This window comes from Kwoniella dendrophila, chromosome 1 (assembly GCF_036810415.1).
Source record: "Kwoniella dendrophila CBS 6074 chromosome 1, complete sequence".
In the NCBI taxonomy this organism is placed as follows: domain Eukaryota; kingdom Fungi; phylum Basidiomycota; class Tremellomycetes; order Tremellales; family Cryptococcaceae; genus Kwoniella; species Kwoniella dendrophila.
In genome coordinates, this window is record NC_089476.1 from 1,074,866 (window position 1) to 1,087,343 (window position 12,478).

General features: G+C 41.0%; 4 protein-coding genes across 4 annotated transcripts; 1 reads left to right on the forward strand and 3 right to left on the reverse strand.

Annotated features, from left to right (window-relative positions):
- Window positions 1-728: 728 nt before the first annotated feature.
- On the reverse strand, window positions 729-1,173 carry L201_000393 (uncharacterized protein; the record flags this gene model as incomplete). Its single annotated transcript, XM_066216195.1, has 2 exons — window positions 729-951; window positions 1,043-1,173. 2 exons carry the CDS (start codon window positions 1,171-1,173, stop codon window positions 729-731), a joined length of 354 nt encoding a protein of 117 aa, XP_066072292.1.
- A 798-nt stretch (window positions 1,174-1,971) lies between these two features.
- Window positions 1,972-8,372, forward strand: L201_000394 (uncharacterized protein; the record flags this gene model as incomplete). Its single annotated transcript, XM_066216196.1, has 19 exons — window positions 1,972-2,254; window positions 2,311-3,128; window positions 3,187-3,728; window positions 3,782-4,004; window positions 4,065-4,445; window positions 4,521-4,753; window positions 4,817-4,876; window positions 4,925-5,177; window positions 5,228-5,323; window positions 5,374-5,460; window positions 5,518-6,252; window positions 6,318-6,504; window positions 6,557-6,574; window positions 6,629-6,756; window positions 6,814-6,882; window positions 6,943-7,098; window positions 7,156-7,239; window positions 7,334-7,469; window positions 7,573-8,372. 19 exons carry the CDS (start codon window positions 1,972-1,974, stop codon window positions 8,370-8,372), a joined length of 5,289 nt encoding a protein of 1,762 aa, XP_066072293.1.
- Window positions 8,373-8,751: 379 nt separating this feature from the next.
- L201_000395 (uncharacterized protein) lies at window positions 8,752-9,711 on the reverse strand (the record flags this gene model as incomplete). The annotated part of the gene is made up of 3 exons (XM_066216197.1): window positions 8,752-8,960; window positions 9,047-9,401; window positions 9,697-9,711. The coding sequence occupies 3 exons, from the start codon at window positions 9,709-9,711 to the stop codon at window positions 8,752-8,754; spliced, it is 579 nt and encodes a 192-aa protein (XP_066072294.1).
- Window positions 9,712-10,326: 615 nt separating this feature from the next.
- On the reverse strand, window positions 10,327-12,336 carry L201_000396 (uncharacterized protein; the record flags this gene model as incomplete). The annotated part of the gene is made up of 10 exons (XM_066216198.1): window positions 10,327-10,382; window positions 10,554-10,644; window positions 10,715-10,825; window positions 10,925-11,204; window positions 11,298-11,452; window positions 11,514-11,602; window positions 11,793-11,918; window positions 11,992-12,067; window positions 12,145-12,188; window positions 12,249-12,336. 10 exons carry the CDS (start codon window positions 12,334-12,336, stop codon window positions 10,327-10,329), a joined length of 1,116 nt encoding a protein of 371 aa, XP_066072295.1.
- Window positions 12,337-12,478: the final 142 nt, after the last annotated feature.

The window sequence follows — 12,478 nt, forward strand, 5'->3', positions numbered from 1 at the left end:
AGCAAACATCGCTAGGGGTAAAAGCATCGGTATTAAACTCGTTAACGAGCTATTTGATTGCGAGTCTTCTTTCTTCTCTTCCATATCCACAGGTTCCTTCTCGGACATATTGCTTTGAAAAAACTTTTGATGGAGAAAGACTTATAGTGTAGCTGGATTTTCGAGATAAGACCGGGTAAAAGTGTCAATCCGTAGCTAGGGATAATTTGACTGAGTATGAGTACGTGATCTTACACGACTGAACGTACGAAAAACTCACAATCTATTGCCTGCAGAGTACAGATGTGAAGGGGTTTAGTTTAGTTGTCTAGTCTACTACCCAGAGTTCTGAAATGATCGAAGCTTCAGTAAAAAGAAAACGGAAAATAAGTACAAGTGAACGGTGCTGATTTCCTGGTATTCGGCAAACCACTCGAGGGTAATCAGCCGATAGCTCATGGTAATCGACATCAACTCCCTCTGCCAAACCATCTGCCAAACCACTTAGTCAGAAGAAGCGTATATGTTTTAGGTTGAGGAATTGTATATACATAGTATTGGAGAGAAAAGATAACATTTGATACAAACAGGCATATTGAATTGGGAAATAGCTACAACGTTAAGCAGTTCGAAACCTCCTGATAGATTGATGGCATGGAGAAGCATCGATCTGTAATAATATACCACTTTCAAATAGATGTAAGATCGGACCTACTTAGATGTCACAAGAGATAGCAAATGCCGATTATCTAAGCTTTCCTTAGTTCCTTGACTTCCTTCCTCAACTCTTCAACACTTTCCAACAATGCTTTGAATTGTTCTCGAGAGATACCGCTTCTTACAGTTTTTACAGATACCATAGGTTCGCGATTGGCGAAAGCCATGATGAATAAGATCAACATGACGCCACTCATCACCAAGTAGAATGGACGTGAAAACGATATGGTTATAACACTGTTCGAAGGGTTCATTCTACAAAAGACCATGTCAGTGAGTGTAACGAAGCAATTTCGCGAACAATATAGGAGACAGGATGATTGACAGCGTCGTGCAACCTACTCACTTCACTACTGATCCCGCTCCGTTTTCCATTCCACTCCCAAAGTGAAGATGCGCATACCTCCCATTCTCTTCGTTCGTAAGATCTTCCGTAGACTCTTTGCGACTTGATTTGGTGTACAAGGTCGATGACATGATTTTCAATTTATAGACCGAGGCGGTATCTTTGGGCGAGAATATTGGAGTAACCTTTGGAAGAGAACAAGTTGATACATCGATATATCAGTAGAGGATAACCATATATTCGAAAGCAGTTGAATGAATGTAGAAACCGCTCAAATTACCACATTTACTTTCATTTAGTTCATTTAGCAGCACTAAGATAACACAGCTTCGGAAAACCAACAGATGTTGAGCCGAACATCAATCGGTTTCAAGGCACGATCGCGTAAACACAAATCGCGTGGGAATGTCAATTCCTCGTGAAAACGTTAAGTGCTAACCTTTACCTACTATACAATCCTGTTGAACCTCGTCGAATGAATTGTTCGTACTTGCCTAGCTGATAGTAATCAGCTGTTGTGCGTGTCAACTCATACTGAAACTGCTAGAGCAATCAAGATAGCCCGAGCCGATAATATGACTCGATGAACGTGAAATTCAGTGAGCAAAACTGTCATGAAAATTACTAACCGTTTTGCCTAAACAGGTGACGCTTTGATCTACTGAATAGACTTTGAAATGTGCACAGATCCCTTGAATATGTTCCATCATTCTTGCACTCTCTAATCAAACTCGCCACCCAAACTGATCATAGTGTGCAAAATGTCAATAATCTTTCCACTGAACAACGAAGCGTCTCATCAGAGTCACCTGTTAACTTACAATACTGTTTATTCACTTTCACAAACGATCCTACTTGATCGATAGTTATCGATATCGAGCGTGCTTCTTTAGCGAAGAAAAGGGAGAAGATGTACATATGGATATAATATGTCTGAGACCTTCAACATTACTGTAGATATACCTCATCTTGGCATTGTCGAAATAGAGGTACAGTCAGGAAATACAACTCAAGATGCGATAGATCTGGCGTTTCTAGAAGCGGAAGAACGATATGGCGAAGAAAGACTCGTACAAACTCTAGAAGCCGGGGAGGTTAATACTTCAGAATGGCAAGGAGATCATACAGGTGATGAGTGGAAATTGAAGGAGAGAAGAGAGATCGAAACGGGTAAATGGTGGGATGAAGAGGATATCATAAATTATCATAATCGTAAGTGATATTCTGATTTGTGAAGCGTTCATTGTGCTTGACAATTAACATATTAGCTCTACTCGACCTGGATGAGCCACTGTCATCATTCCCATCTTCCTATGTTCTGATCAAACCGCATACGTCTCTATTGCATTTTTCCATTATCCTTCCAACCACTTTATCAACCCGACCTTTGCAGAGCATTACAACCTTTGAATACAAATCAACATTCAGCGATATCATCTCAGCATTAGAACATGAGTTGGGTTTACCTAAAGTCAGCGATGATCTTTTAGGACCATCTTCAATGAGAAAGATGGGTAGTAGATCAAGATCGAGTTCGTTGGCCAGTCGATCAGAAACACAAGAAGGGTTAAGCGACGAAATTAGCTGGAAATTCATGGCTGGACACCAAACCTTTAAGTTAGAGGACAATGTGTTAACATCGCTTGTGAATATGGAAACTCAGATAGTAAACATCAGCTTGGATGAAGATTGGCTATTCGAGAAAAAAGAAAAGGCAGATGCAGACCATGCCTCTCTCTTGACCATTTCATCTTTCGATGAAGAAAGCAAAAAATCAACTTTGAAAGCTTCTCAGTCTCAACCTTTACAATCTACTATCAATAATACCGCCGCATCTAGAACGTCTACCTCAGCTGATGTTGCCGTTACCGCAAGTCGTAGTTTATCTGGATTATTCTCCAAAGATGCCAATTTGCTACAATCCAAGCAAGTATCTATGGAAACCCATGCATCGGTCATCGATGGTTTACCAGAAATGACAGGTCTTCAAAATAGTGAGGTCACAGATGGAATAGGATTATCCCGATCGGTAGAAGGTGGTGAGGCTGGGAACAGTATGTCTACATCAGTCAGTAATACTTCAGGGGTGAGTTGTCGAATTTTTCTGCACTACCACTTTGTGTAACGCTAAAAAATTCGTTCAGCGGGATAACAAGGATGTTGATATCGTCCAGATCGCAGATAATACCACACCAACTTCCACTCATCATCACACTGGTGATTTACAGGCTCTACAATCACCTCTAATGCCTTCTTCTCCACCCATCCAAGCTATATCACCTCCCCGGTCAACTACCTTCATTTCCCTTTCGACCGGTACCAGTGCAGGTATATCACGTCTACTGCCTCATCTCACAGATCCCTCTGCGTTGGGAGTAGGATCTACACCGACTACACCGAACAGAGGCAAAGAAGGTGGATGGAAGAGGTTTTCTCTTTCGGGGTTAGGAGTATGGGGAGGTGAAACCCCATTGAAAGGCCCACCCACGTTAGAAGTGCCGCTGAACCAGGAGGACGTGGTAACCCCCAAAGCTGAATTCTGTGTAGCTGAAAAGGCTCTAGGAGAAATAGGTGAAGTGAAACCGCTTGAAAAACAAACAACCGGTGGTTTATGGGCTTGGTGGACTGGGAATGCGAACACTTCAAATGGTAGTCCTGCTGGTCATGTGGAAGCTCTCAAAAGACTGTAAGTTTGCATCGAACTCACCTCGTATTGAGCATAGACTGACTTGGTTTCAGACGAAAGAATTCGCAATCTCTGCTGAAACAGCTTCTATCGCTGCGTGTCACACTATCAACCGTCAACACATCATGGATCAATGAGTTTATTCTGCTTGATGGGCTATCACCTATATCCAATATCTTGGAAAGGCTTGTGAAGGAAATCAGGCAGAAAGGGGATGTAGGTGAACAGATCATTGGGGAAATAGCGAAATGTCTGAGAGTACTTTTGAACACAGATGTGAGTCGATCTTTTGGTTGCTAAGATTTCGATTGATTGACTGATCAAGATCCTATAAAGACTGGATTCAACGCGTTTCTTCAACATCCTGATTTATTAACATATACTGTATTCGCAATGAGAATACCAACAATCCGCATACGAAATCAAATATTAGATCTACTTACAGCGCTAGTCACCCTTGCTCCCGAAGACGGATCAAAGCTCATATTAGGAGCTTTATCAGATTTACGGTCGACTAACAGAGATAAATATCGATTTAGTTGGATATTTAACAGTATAAGATCACATCCAGAAGAGGAAGAAGACCCCGCTCAATGGGAATGGCGTACAGGTGTCGTGGCGCTATGCAGCGTATTGTGCAATGCAAGTGACGAAGTGGAAGAAAGGCTTGAGCTAAGAGGTGAATTGAAGAGACACGGCTTGATGGAAATACTTCAAGTGAGTTAGTCCTTGATGCTTCCTTGATGCTCAGGTAGGATGCTGAGCATTAGCTAATGTCGAACGGTATTTAAGGACCTGGAAACGTATGAACCACCTTCGACCTTTCTGAATCAATGTACTCATTACCTGGACGACCAAGAAGACGATCTGATGGAGTTCAGAGAGTTGTTTTTAGGAGAAGTGCAGAATGCAGATCTAGCGGTAGCTATCGGTAGATTACTAAGCGTTGTTGGCGGGGACGAAGTGAAAGGGTTGGTTGAAGTGATTGAAGAATTGACGGAGGTTGCTGGTACATCGTCTATCAGGTAAGCTGAGAATCGCGTATGATGAACCCGCTGCGTGACAGCTGACTGAAACAACTAACTTAGAGATACCATCGCTACAATTCTATCCTGTTTCGCAAAGCATCTATCGGATTTGGATGACTTGTAAGTCAGGTCTTACAGAATGTTTGCCTTAGCTAATGTGCACAACAGTTCGGTCGACTGGTCGTCATTATTGCGTTCTTTTCTCATAGACCTGAATGATATTTTACCATCTCCTCATGAAGGGCAAAAAGGTATTACGGAAGGAGCGTTAATTGAGTCATTCGTGAAAGAGGTTCATGCCCTTCAATCCCGAACAAGAATATTGGAAGAACGGAACAACGTGCTAGAAACGCAGGTGGAAGATCAATCTGCCGAATTAGTTGTTTCTAGAGAGCTGAGTGGTGACAAATACGATGGAGAAGTAAGCTATGAAAAGGGCAACTACAGAGTTAAGCTGATCTCGATCCTCAGGGCATTGTGCATCATTTGGTAGTGAAAGAGAAAGAGATACAGCGATTACAAGCTGATTTACAGCTTTTGTTGGAACAAGTGGGACCTCAAAGAGATGTAAGTCAACAAATTTTGGCGGTGTCAGATGCAGCTAAAACGCAGTGTAGATGGGTGTAATGAGTAAAGAAGTTCGAGAAAGAGAGAGACTACGATTTGATGCGCTCATGGAAGAAGTAAGCGATCTACGGACACAGGTAAGTCTAACCATCTGCAATTTCGAAAATATTCGGCAAAACTGATTCAGCCGATAGCTGTCAGAAGGCGAGCAAGCTGTTGTAAATTCGCAGAACCAAGTCCATTATCTCGAACGAGCTCTAGAAACCATTCATTCCAAGTTCAGTATTCAGATTAAGCAGCATCAAGATGGGTCAGCAGGTAAAGTTAAATTTGATGCCGACTTAATCGTCTCAGAAGCTGTTAGAAATTGGGTTCGGCAAGAGGAAATAATCATCTCTCTTCGTAAAGAAGTAGAAGTACTTGGCAAGGCGAAAGGGAGGTTGAAAGAAATGGAAAGGCCATCTGTAAACAATGATGCCGATGTTGCATCCCATAAGCTATCTGCTCCTCCTGCTCCTGCTCCTCCCCCGCCACCACCTCCGCCTCCTCCACCAATACCATTTTCAGCTTCAATCCCCTTATTGAACATCTTACGATCAAAACCATCTGCATCTGCTCCTTCTCCTCCGCCGCCCCCACCACCCCCACCACCCCAAACGCCGCCTCCTTTGCCTCAAGCAGCTATAGCAGTTCCGCCGGCGCCTCCTCCACCGCCGAAGCCGCCTGTGTTTAACAAATCATCCATACCTATTCCACCTCCACCTCCATTACCCCCCGTTACGGTTCGGACATCCGCAGGGAATGCACCACCACCACCTCCTCCTCCTATGGGCGGTCTGCCCATGCCACCACCTCCCCCACCTCCTTTGGCTGGTCCTTCGAAGTTACCTAAAAGTGCTGCCAACGTTGCGGTCCAGCCCAAACTCAAAGTTAGTCTTGATTGGATTTAGAGGCTTTTACACTTGGATGATAGCTGACATCTGCATATCGGTAGCCCTTCTTCTGGTCAAAGATGCCTGCATACGCTGTTAGAGATACGATCTGGACATCGATGTCTCCCTCAAGCGAATTCGACCTTGACTTTAGGGATCTTACAGAAGTATTCTCCGTGGACACAGGTGCGAAGAAGTTGGAAAAGGGTAAAGGAAAAGCGAAAGAAGTTGTGACTGTACTGGATATCAGTAAGCTACCTAATGGTATCTCTCGGGCTGTAGCTGATCTTTGATTATTCAGCACGTTCGAACAATATTGGTAAGCCATTTGACGATGTATTCGATGATGTACTCAGCTGACAGATTTGTTCAGGTATCATGCTAACCCGGTTAAGACTGTCTCCTGCGAAAATACGGAAAGCTATCGTAGAAGCGGATGATGATCTGCTAGAGATCGGTGATCTGGCGACTTTAGGCAGAATGCTCCCTACTTCTGAAGAGGTCAGCTAGGACTTTCATCTGCGCGTGGCTTTCAGAAGTAAAGCTGACAAAGAGTAGGTTGAACGCATCCGAGCTTTTTCAGGCGACATTACAAAATTATCGAAACCAGATCTATACTTCAAGGAGGTGAGCTCACCGTCGCGAATGTTCGTACGTTTCGCCAGAGCTGATCGACAACTTCTGTAGATATCGACAGTACCAAATCTGAAACTTCGTCTGGAGACGATGGTCTTCATGAGAAGGTTTGAAATGATGTTGAGCGAAACCATGCCGGACCTGATGATACTGAAAAACGTAACAAAGGAATTGAAAGAAAGCGAGAGATTAAGGGACGTCTTGAAGGTGAGTGAGATTGTTAAAGGTCGACTAAAGCCTACTAAGCTTTATTCGGTGGCTTAGGTTGTTCTGGCTCTCGGAAACAAATTGAACGGTGGGTCATTTAGAGGTAATGCAGCTGGATTTCAGCTTGAAGCTTTGGCAAAGGTGAGGTTTATCTCTTGGTCATCCCTTAGTCACATCCGACTCGACTTCTTCTGTGCCAAGCTGCCTACGATGACTGACAGGACGGGTTAAACAGATGAAGGAGACTCGGACTGCGAAAGGATCAGGATGTCCAACTATGTTACATTATCTAGCTAAGGTCTTATCAAGGAAGGATCGAAATTTGGTGATATGGGGTGAGGACGTGCCTGCTTTAGAACCGGCAGCTAGAAGTAAGTTGTCCAATCATGCACTTCACCAAATTGTCTGAAATTTAACGCAAGTTCCGTACATTGTTCACTCGAAGCTGAATCAACCTGACTACTCAATTAATAGTTGTTCTTTCGGAATTGACGATGTCAATCAACGAAATTGTTTCTGCCCTCACATCAGCACATTCCCTCCTACCCCTACTACATAAAGACGATCCTCTGCAACCATCGCTTGCAAACTTCATTTCCGGATCGCAATTGAAGGTTGAACAGCTTCAATCAACCCATAATGTCATCAAATTAGATTTGATCAACCTACTCAGATATTTTGGGGAAAAGTCTGATGGTAGTGACACAAATACAGCTATAGAAAATCTTTTTGGGATATTATCAAGTTTTTCAAGAAGTTTAGAAATTGCTTCGAATGAGATGAGTATGATAGCTTTAAAAGAACAAAATACAGGTACAAGTATATCAACTACCATATCAAATTTATCGGATATTTCTACAATTGGAGAACTTGGCATGAAAATTCAGGTTACAAGAACTAATGATTCACCAAATACAACTTTACATGTTGAAGGCAATAATCATAAAAAGAATAATCAGCCTACAATAGAAACTTTATTAAAGAGACACGAAAAACTATCAAACACAACTATAAAAAGAGGTCAAGTTGATGAAGCTATAAGAACCTTACATTCTGGTTCTGGTTTTATGTCAAAAAGAAAAAAGGAAAGAGAAGGTTCATCTTGGACTATCAACAACAACAATACTCTAAATACTTTATCTAGAAACGAAAGGGGTAAAGGTATTGAAAGAAATAGTAGCGTTAGATTGAGTAAAATGTTTTTAGATGGTGGGAATGGTAAAAGTAGTATAAAAGGTACTATTGGAAATAGATCTGTTCGAGGATCCCATTAGGATGGTTGCCTGATGTTTCTCAAATCGATTCCAAAGGATTTCACCTTCACCGTGAAACTGATATAGAGATGCAATGAATATGTCATAGTAATGATTATAATGACATTTTTGTTTTGATGCAATGCATTTACTTTATTCATTCTTATAAACAACCTGGAATAATTACATACTACATTTTTATTCGTTTTACTTCTTTCTACATACAAGTTTTTTCATGAGTGATTTCTATTTGTTTGTTACTTTTACTTTGATAATTCATTTGTTCGTGCTAATTCAATTTCTTTGTTACTGGAAGATTACGGAAATTTGGATACCTTCATATGGGTCATATGATAATAATGCTATCTATAAATGCGTTTCATTTATTTATTTGTTCTATTTAGTCCAGTTGAAGATACACATGAGCAATAGGCATTAGTATATATGACATGTGAACAATGAAGTTGTGATCCTTGGCGAATAAGACAACTTTAACAACGAAACTTACAAAGTTGAATCCAGATTTAACTTTAGATGGACTAGTACTAATTTCAGTAGGTGATTGAGCGATACCATAAGAAGTTCTAGCGATATGAGCTAAATCAACGCCTAGTTTATCATTTCATGGGATTTATCAGTATTTATTTGTTTGCAACCATATTGTATTGTTCCTTTTTGTGATGAATGTGACTTACCAGCTTTATTCCAATCACCTCTAAATTGTAAAGCTTCTTTTCTTTCTTCTTCAGAATAACTACTCATTCTTCTTTGACCTTTATTGCCAAGTTGTGGTCTTTCTCTATCTCTATCTAATGAACTAGTAGATTCAGTTGGTGAAGATGAAATTTCATTTCTTGCTTGAAATTGATCTTCATCTAATTGAAAAATTTCACCATTTGCATCTTCATTACCTAAATATTCATCTTGACCTTTAGATTTATTTGAACCCCAATTATGTGCACCATCACCATTTTTATGTGATAATTCAGTTTTAGTTAATCCTGATCTGGAATGTTTATCTTTGGAAATCGCTGCTGGATTTTGAGCTCTCTATTTGTATCATGTATGATAACCGATATCATGAGAGTTCAAAAACAAGTTTACAGATAGACGAGTTGAGATATAATGATTACAAGGGGTTGTGGGGTGACGAGGTTGCGAAATATATCGGTCATACAGTAGAGTAGAATAGCAAAAGAGTGACATGGAAGTATGTAGTAGAGGTCAAAGATGCATAATACCAGTGTGAATGTAATTAGAACAGACGAGCAGGGATATGATATGATCAACTGGTATTAGCTCTCGCATACCCGATGGTTCAACGTGTCAGAGCATGACGACTAACCTCAGTTCTTGTCATCTTGCTGTGAATGCTATATGTAAGGTATACAATTAGATATGAAGGGAATAATGACGGTGTTTTCTTCCAGAAGAGGAGGATATATATTTGTGTCTTATACTAGTACTGTATGAAGGAGAAAGAAAGAAAGAAATGGGGAAACGGAATGAGAGGATATGACAGATATATATAGTGTCATAAAGCCTGCGTATATGGTCTAACGAGTATTAGGCTACTGTGCATCATGTATCATATTAAGAAAGAGATGATAAGTCACAAGATCACCTCATATCCCCTAAAACAAGACCTATCACTGATAAGTCGGTCAAAGTCGGTAAATCCAGTACAGCTAATCCGCCCTAAAAGCGTTTCCAAGATATAAAGATAAACCCCGTATATGGCGTTCCTGAAATGACTTATCGTGTTGCATCTCCATGGGGTAAAATGATATCTTTGCGGTATTTAGATCTCATCCAGGGTATGTGGCTTCTTTAGATAAACTTGAGATTACGATACTCCTGTAACTGATTCATAGAATAACTTGATAAGGTCATACAAAAGGTTTAAAATGCCTTCATAGCTTCCCAATGGCATGCATACGATGTCTATATCTATTGTTTGCTACGTCTATGCAGATTATAGCTCGTCATGATGCGAGGATGGAAGACGGTAGTTGAAGATATCTCGGAGTTCTACGTAAACAAATACCGAAAACAGCCGTTCCGATCCGATTAAGCACGAAAGACAGATATAAAGGCAGAATGGCGAGTAATTTTACGCAGATGAGATTTAGAGAATGAATGAGAAATCATAACCTGGTTAGCAATCATTTGAGATTGGAGATGGTGAGGTGGTTGGCTTACTCTGCTGTGTTTCATCCGTTACCTCCGTAGGCATTACGACCGAATATTCAATATACATGTCTCCTTGCGGTACATCAGCATGTGCTGGCATCTGTGAAGGCGCAGTGAGATGTCAGCTAACATTGTCACGGATCAGTTTCAGCGTTCCGAAGCTGACTCACTCCTTCACCTTCTATCACTTCGACTTCATCAGGCTGTGTTGTACCTTTCCTTCCTATTGTAATAGTTCTACCATCAAGATGTGTGAGATTACGTTCGAAACCAAGTAATGCCTGATACCAAGATAGATAAACTCAATCAGTACACATAAATTTCTTCATTCTGATCAATCAGGTCCTGCAGCCCATGATGTGATAAGGAGGGAAACTCACCTCAGCAACACCCAAAACGACTCTTCCAACAATACCACCTTCTTTTCTACCCCAACCACCTTCATTTTCACCTCTTCTACTTCTTACTCTTACAACAACATCTCCAGCTTCCCATTCAGTACTTTCATCTGCTTCACCACTGAAAATCTCTTCGAATCCTTCTGGCGCACCGGCCGGTATATGTACAGCTAAGGTATGTTCTGTATCTATTACTTTATTCGATTTACATAAATGACAAGGTTTACTTATTCGTTTACCTTTACCATGGCAATGGTTACATCTAAGACCATTAAATTGAGGGTTAATCACTATACATATACATTACAGATTTCCCGTATGAGAAGAGCTTGAGGAAGGACCGGTCTTTACTCACTGCATCTGTACATTGGTGAACATCCCTGGGAATACTTGATGCCTTTGTACAGTCATACCACGTCCTTCACAATGATTACATTGATGTATGTCTTTATCTGATTCTGCTCCTGACCCACGACAATGTGTACATATTATCTTTCGAGGTATCTGGAACTGCGAGTGGAGAAAAAAAGATCAGCAAAGACGTTCGATGAAACTTCGATTTCAAACTCACTTCGACTGTTCTTCCGGTATACATATCGGCCAAAGAAACTTCTAAATTCGTTATCAAACCAGGTCCTCGTTGTTCTGGAGGGGCACCACCTGTGTGCAAAGTTTATTAGCACTTCATACACTACATAGACCTCCTTTGTGCTGTCCATGCTTTGGATCCGTCCCATTTCCATCCAATATACGCATCACAAATATGGTCTAGACAGCTACATTCAAGATATGTCTCCACCTCATGTGTCCGACCTTCCAGCTTCGTGATAAAGAGAAAGGGCAGACTCACCTCCGAAGAACCTAGCGAATGGATCCTGACTACCAGCCTGCTTCTTAGCTTCGTGCTGCTTTAAGCCTTCTTCGCCATGTCTATCGTATATACCTCTTTTCTCTGAATCCGACAGAACTTCGTATGCTGAACAATAGCGTTAACTCAGGTTAAGTTTGCGCTATATTTCAAGTCACATCGAGTAATATCATTGACTTACCTTTCGATACTTCTATAAACCTCTCATGAGCTTCTTCATCTGGATTTATGTCTGGATGCAATTTTTTCGATAATTTCTGTAAATTTCGTCAAGTTCTCAGCTAAAACTCAAACGTGATTTCGCTGTTGTAGGTATCATAGTGTATTGACATACTCGGTAAGCTTTCTTAAGATCAGCTTCAGTAGCATCTTTCTTCACTATAAGATACTAAGGATTAGCTCTATATTGCTTCACTGGTCATGCGCGAAATAACGTACCTCCTAAAACGTTATATAAGGATTCCGCAGCTAAACATCCTGACAACAACACCAATGATAAAACGAACAATAAGCTCGAGGGTAGCATACTAGTCCAAGATACTCAGATCAGCCTATTCAAGATGGTGCGATGCTGAAATGCCGTATGTATGAACAAGGACAACTAGAAGTGTTCTGCTGACTTAGAAGTCACGACGATGATATGTAATCGCAAAATGTTAAGAAAAATA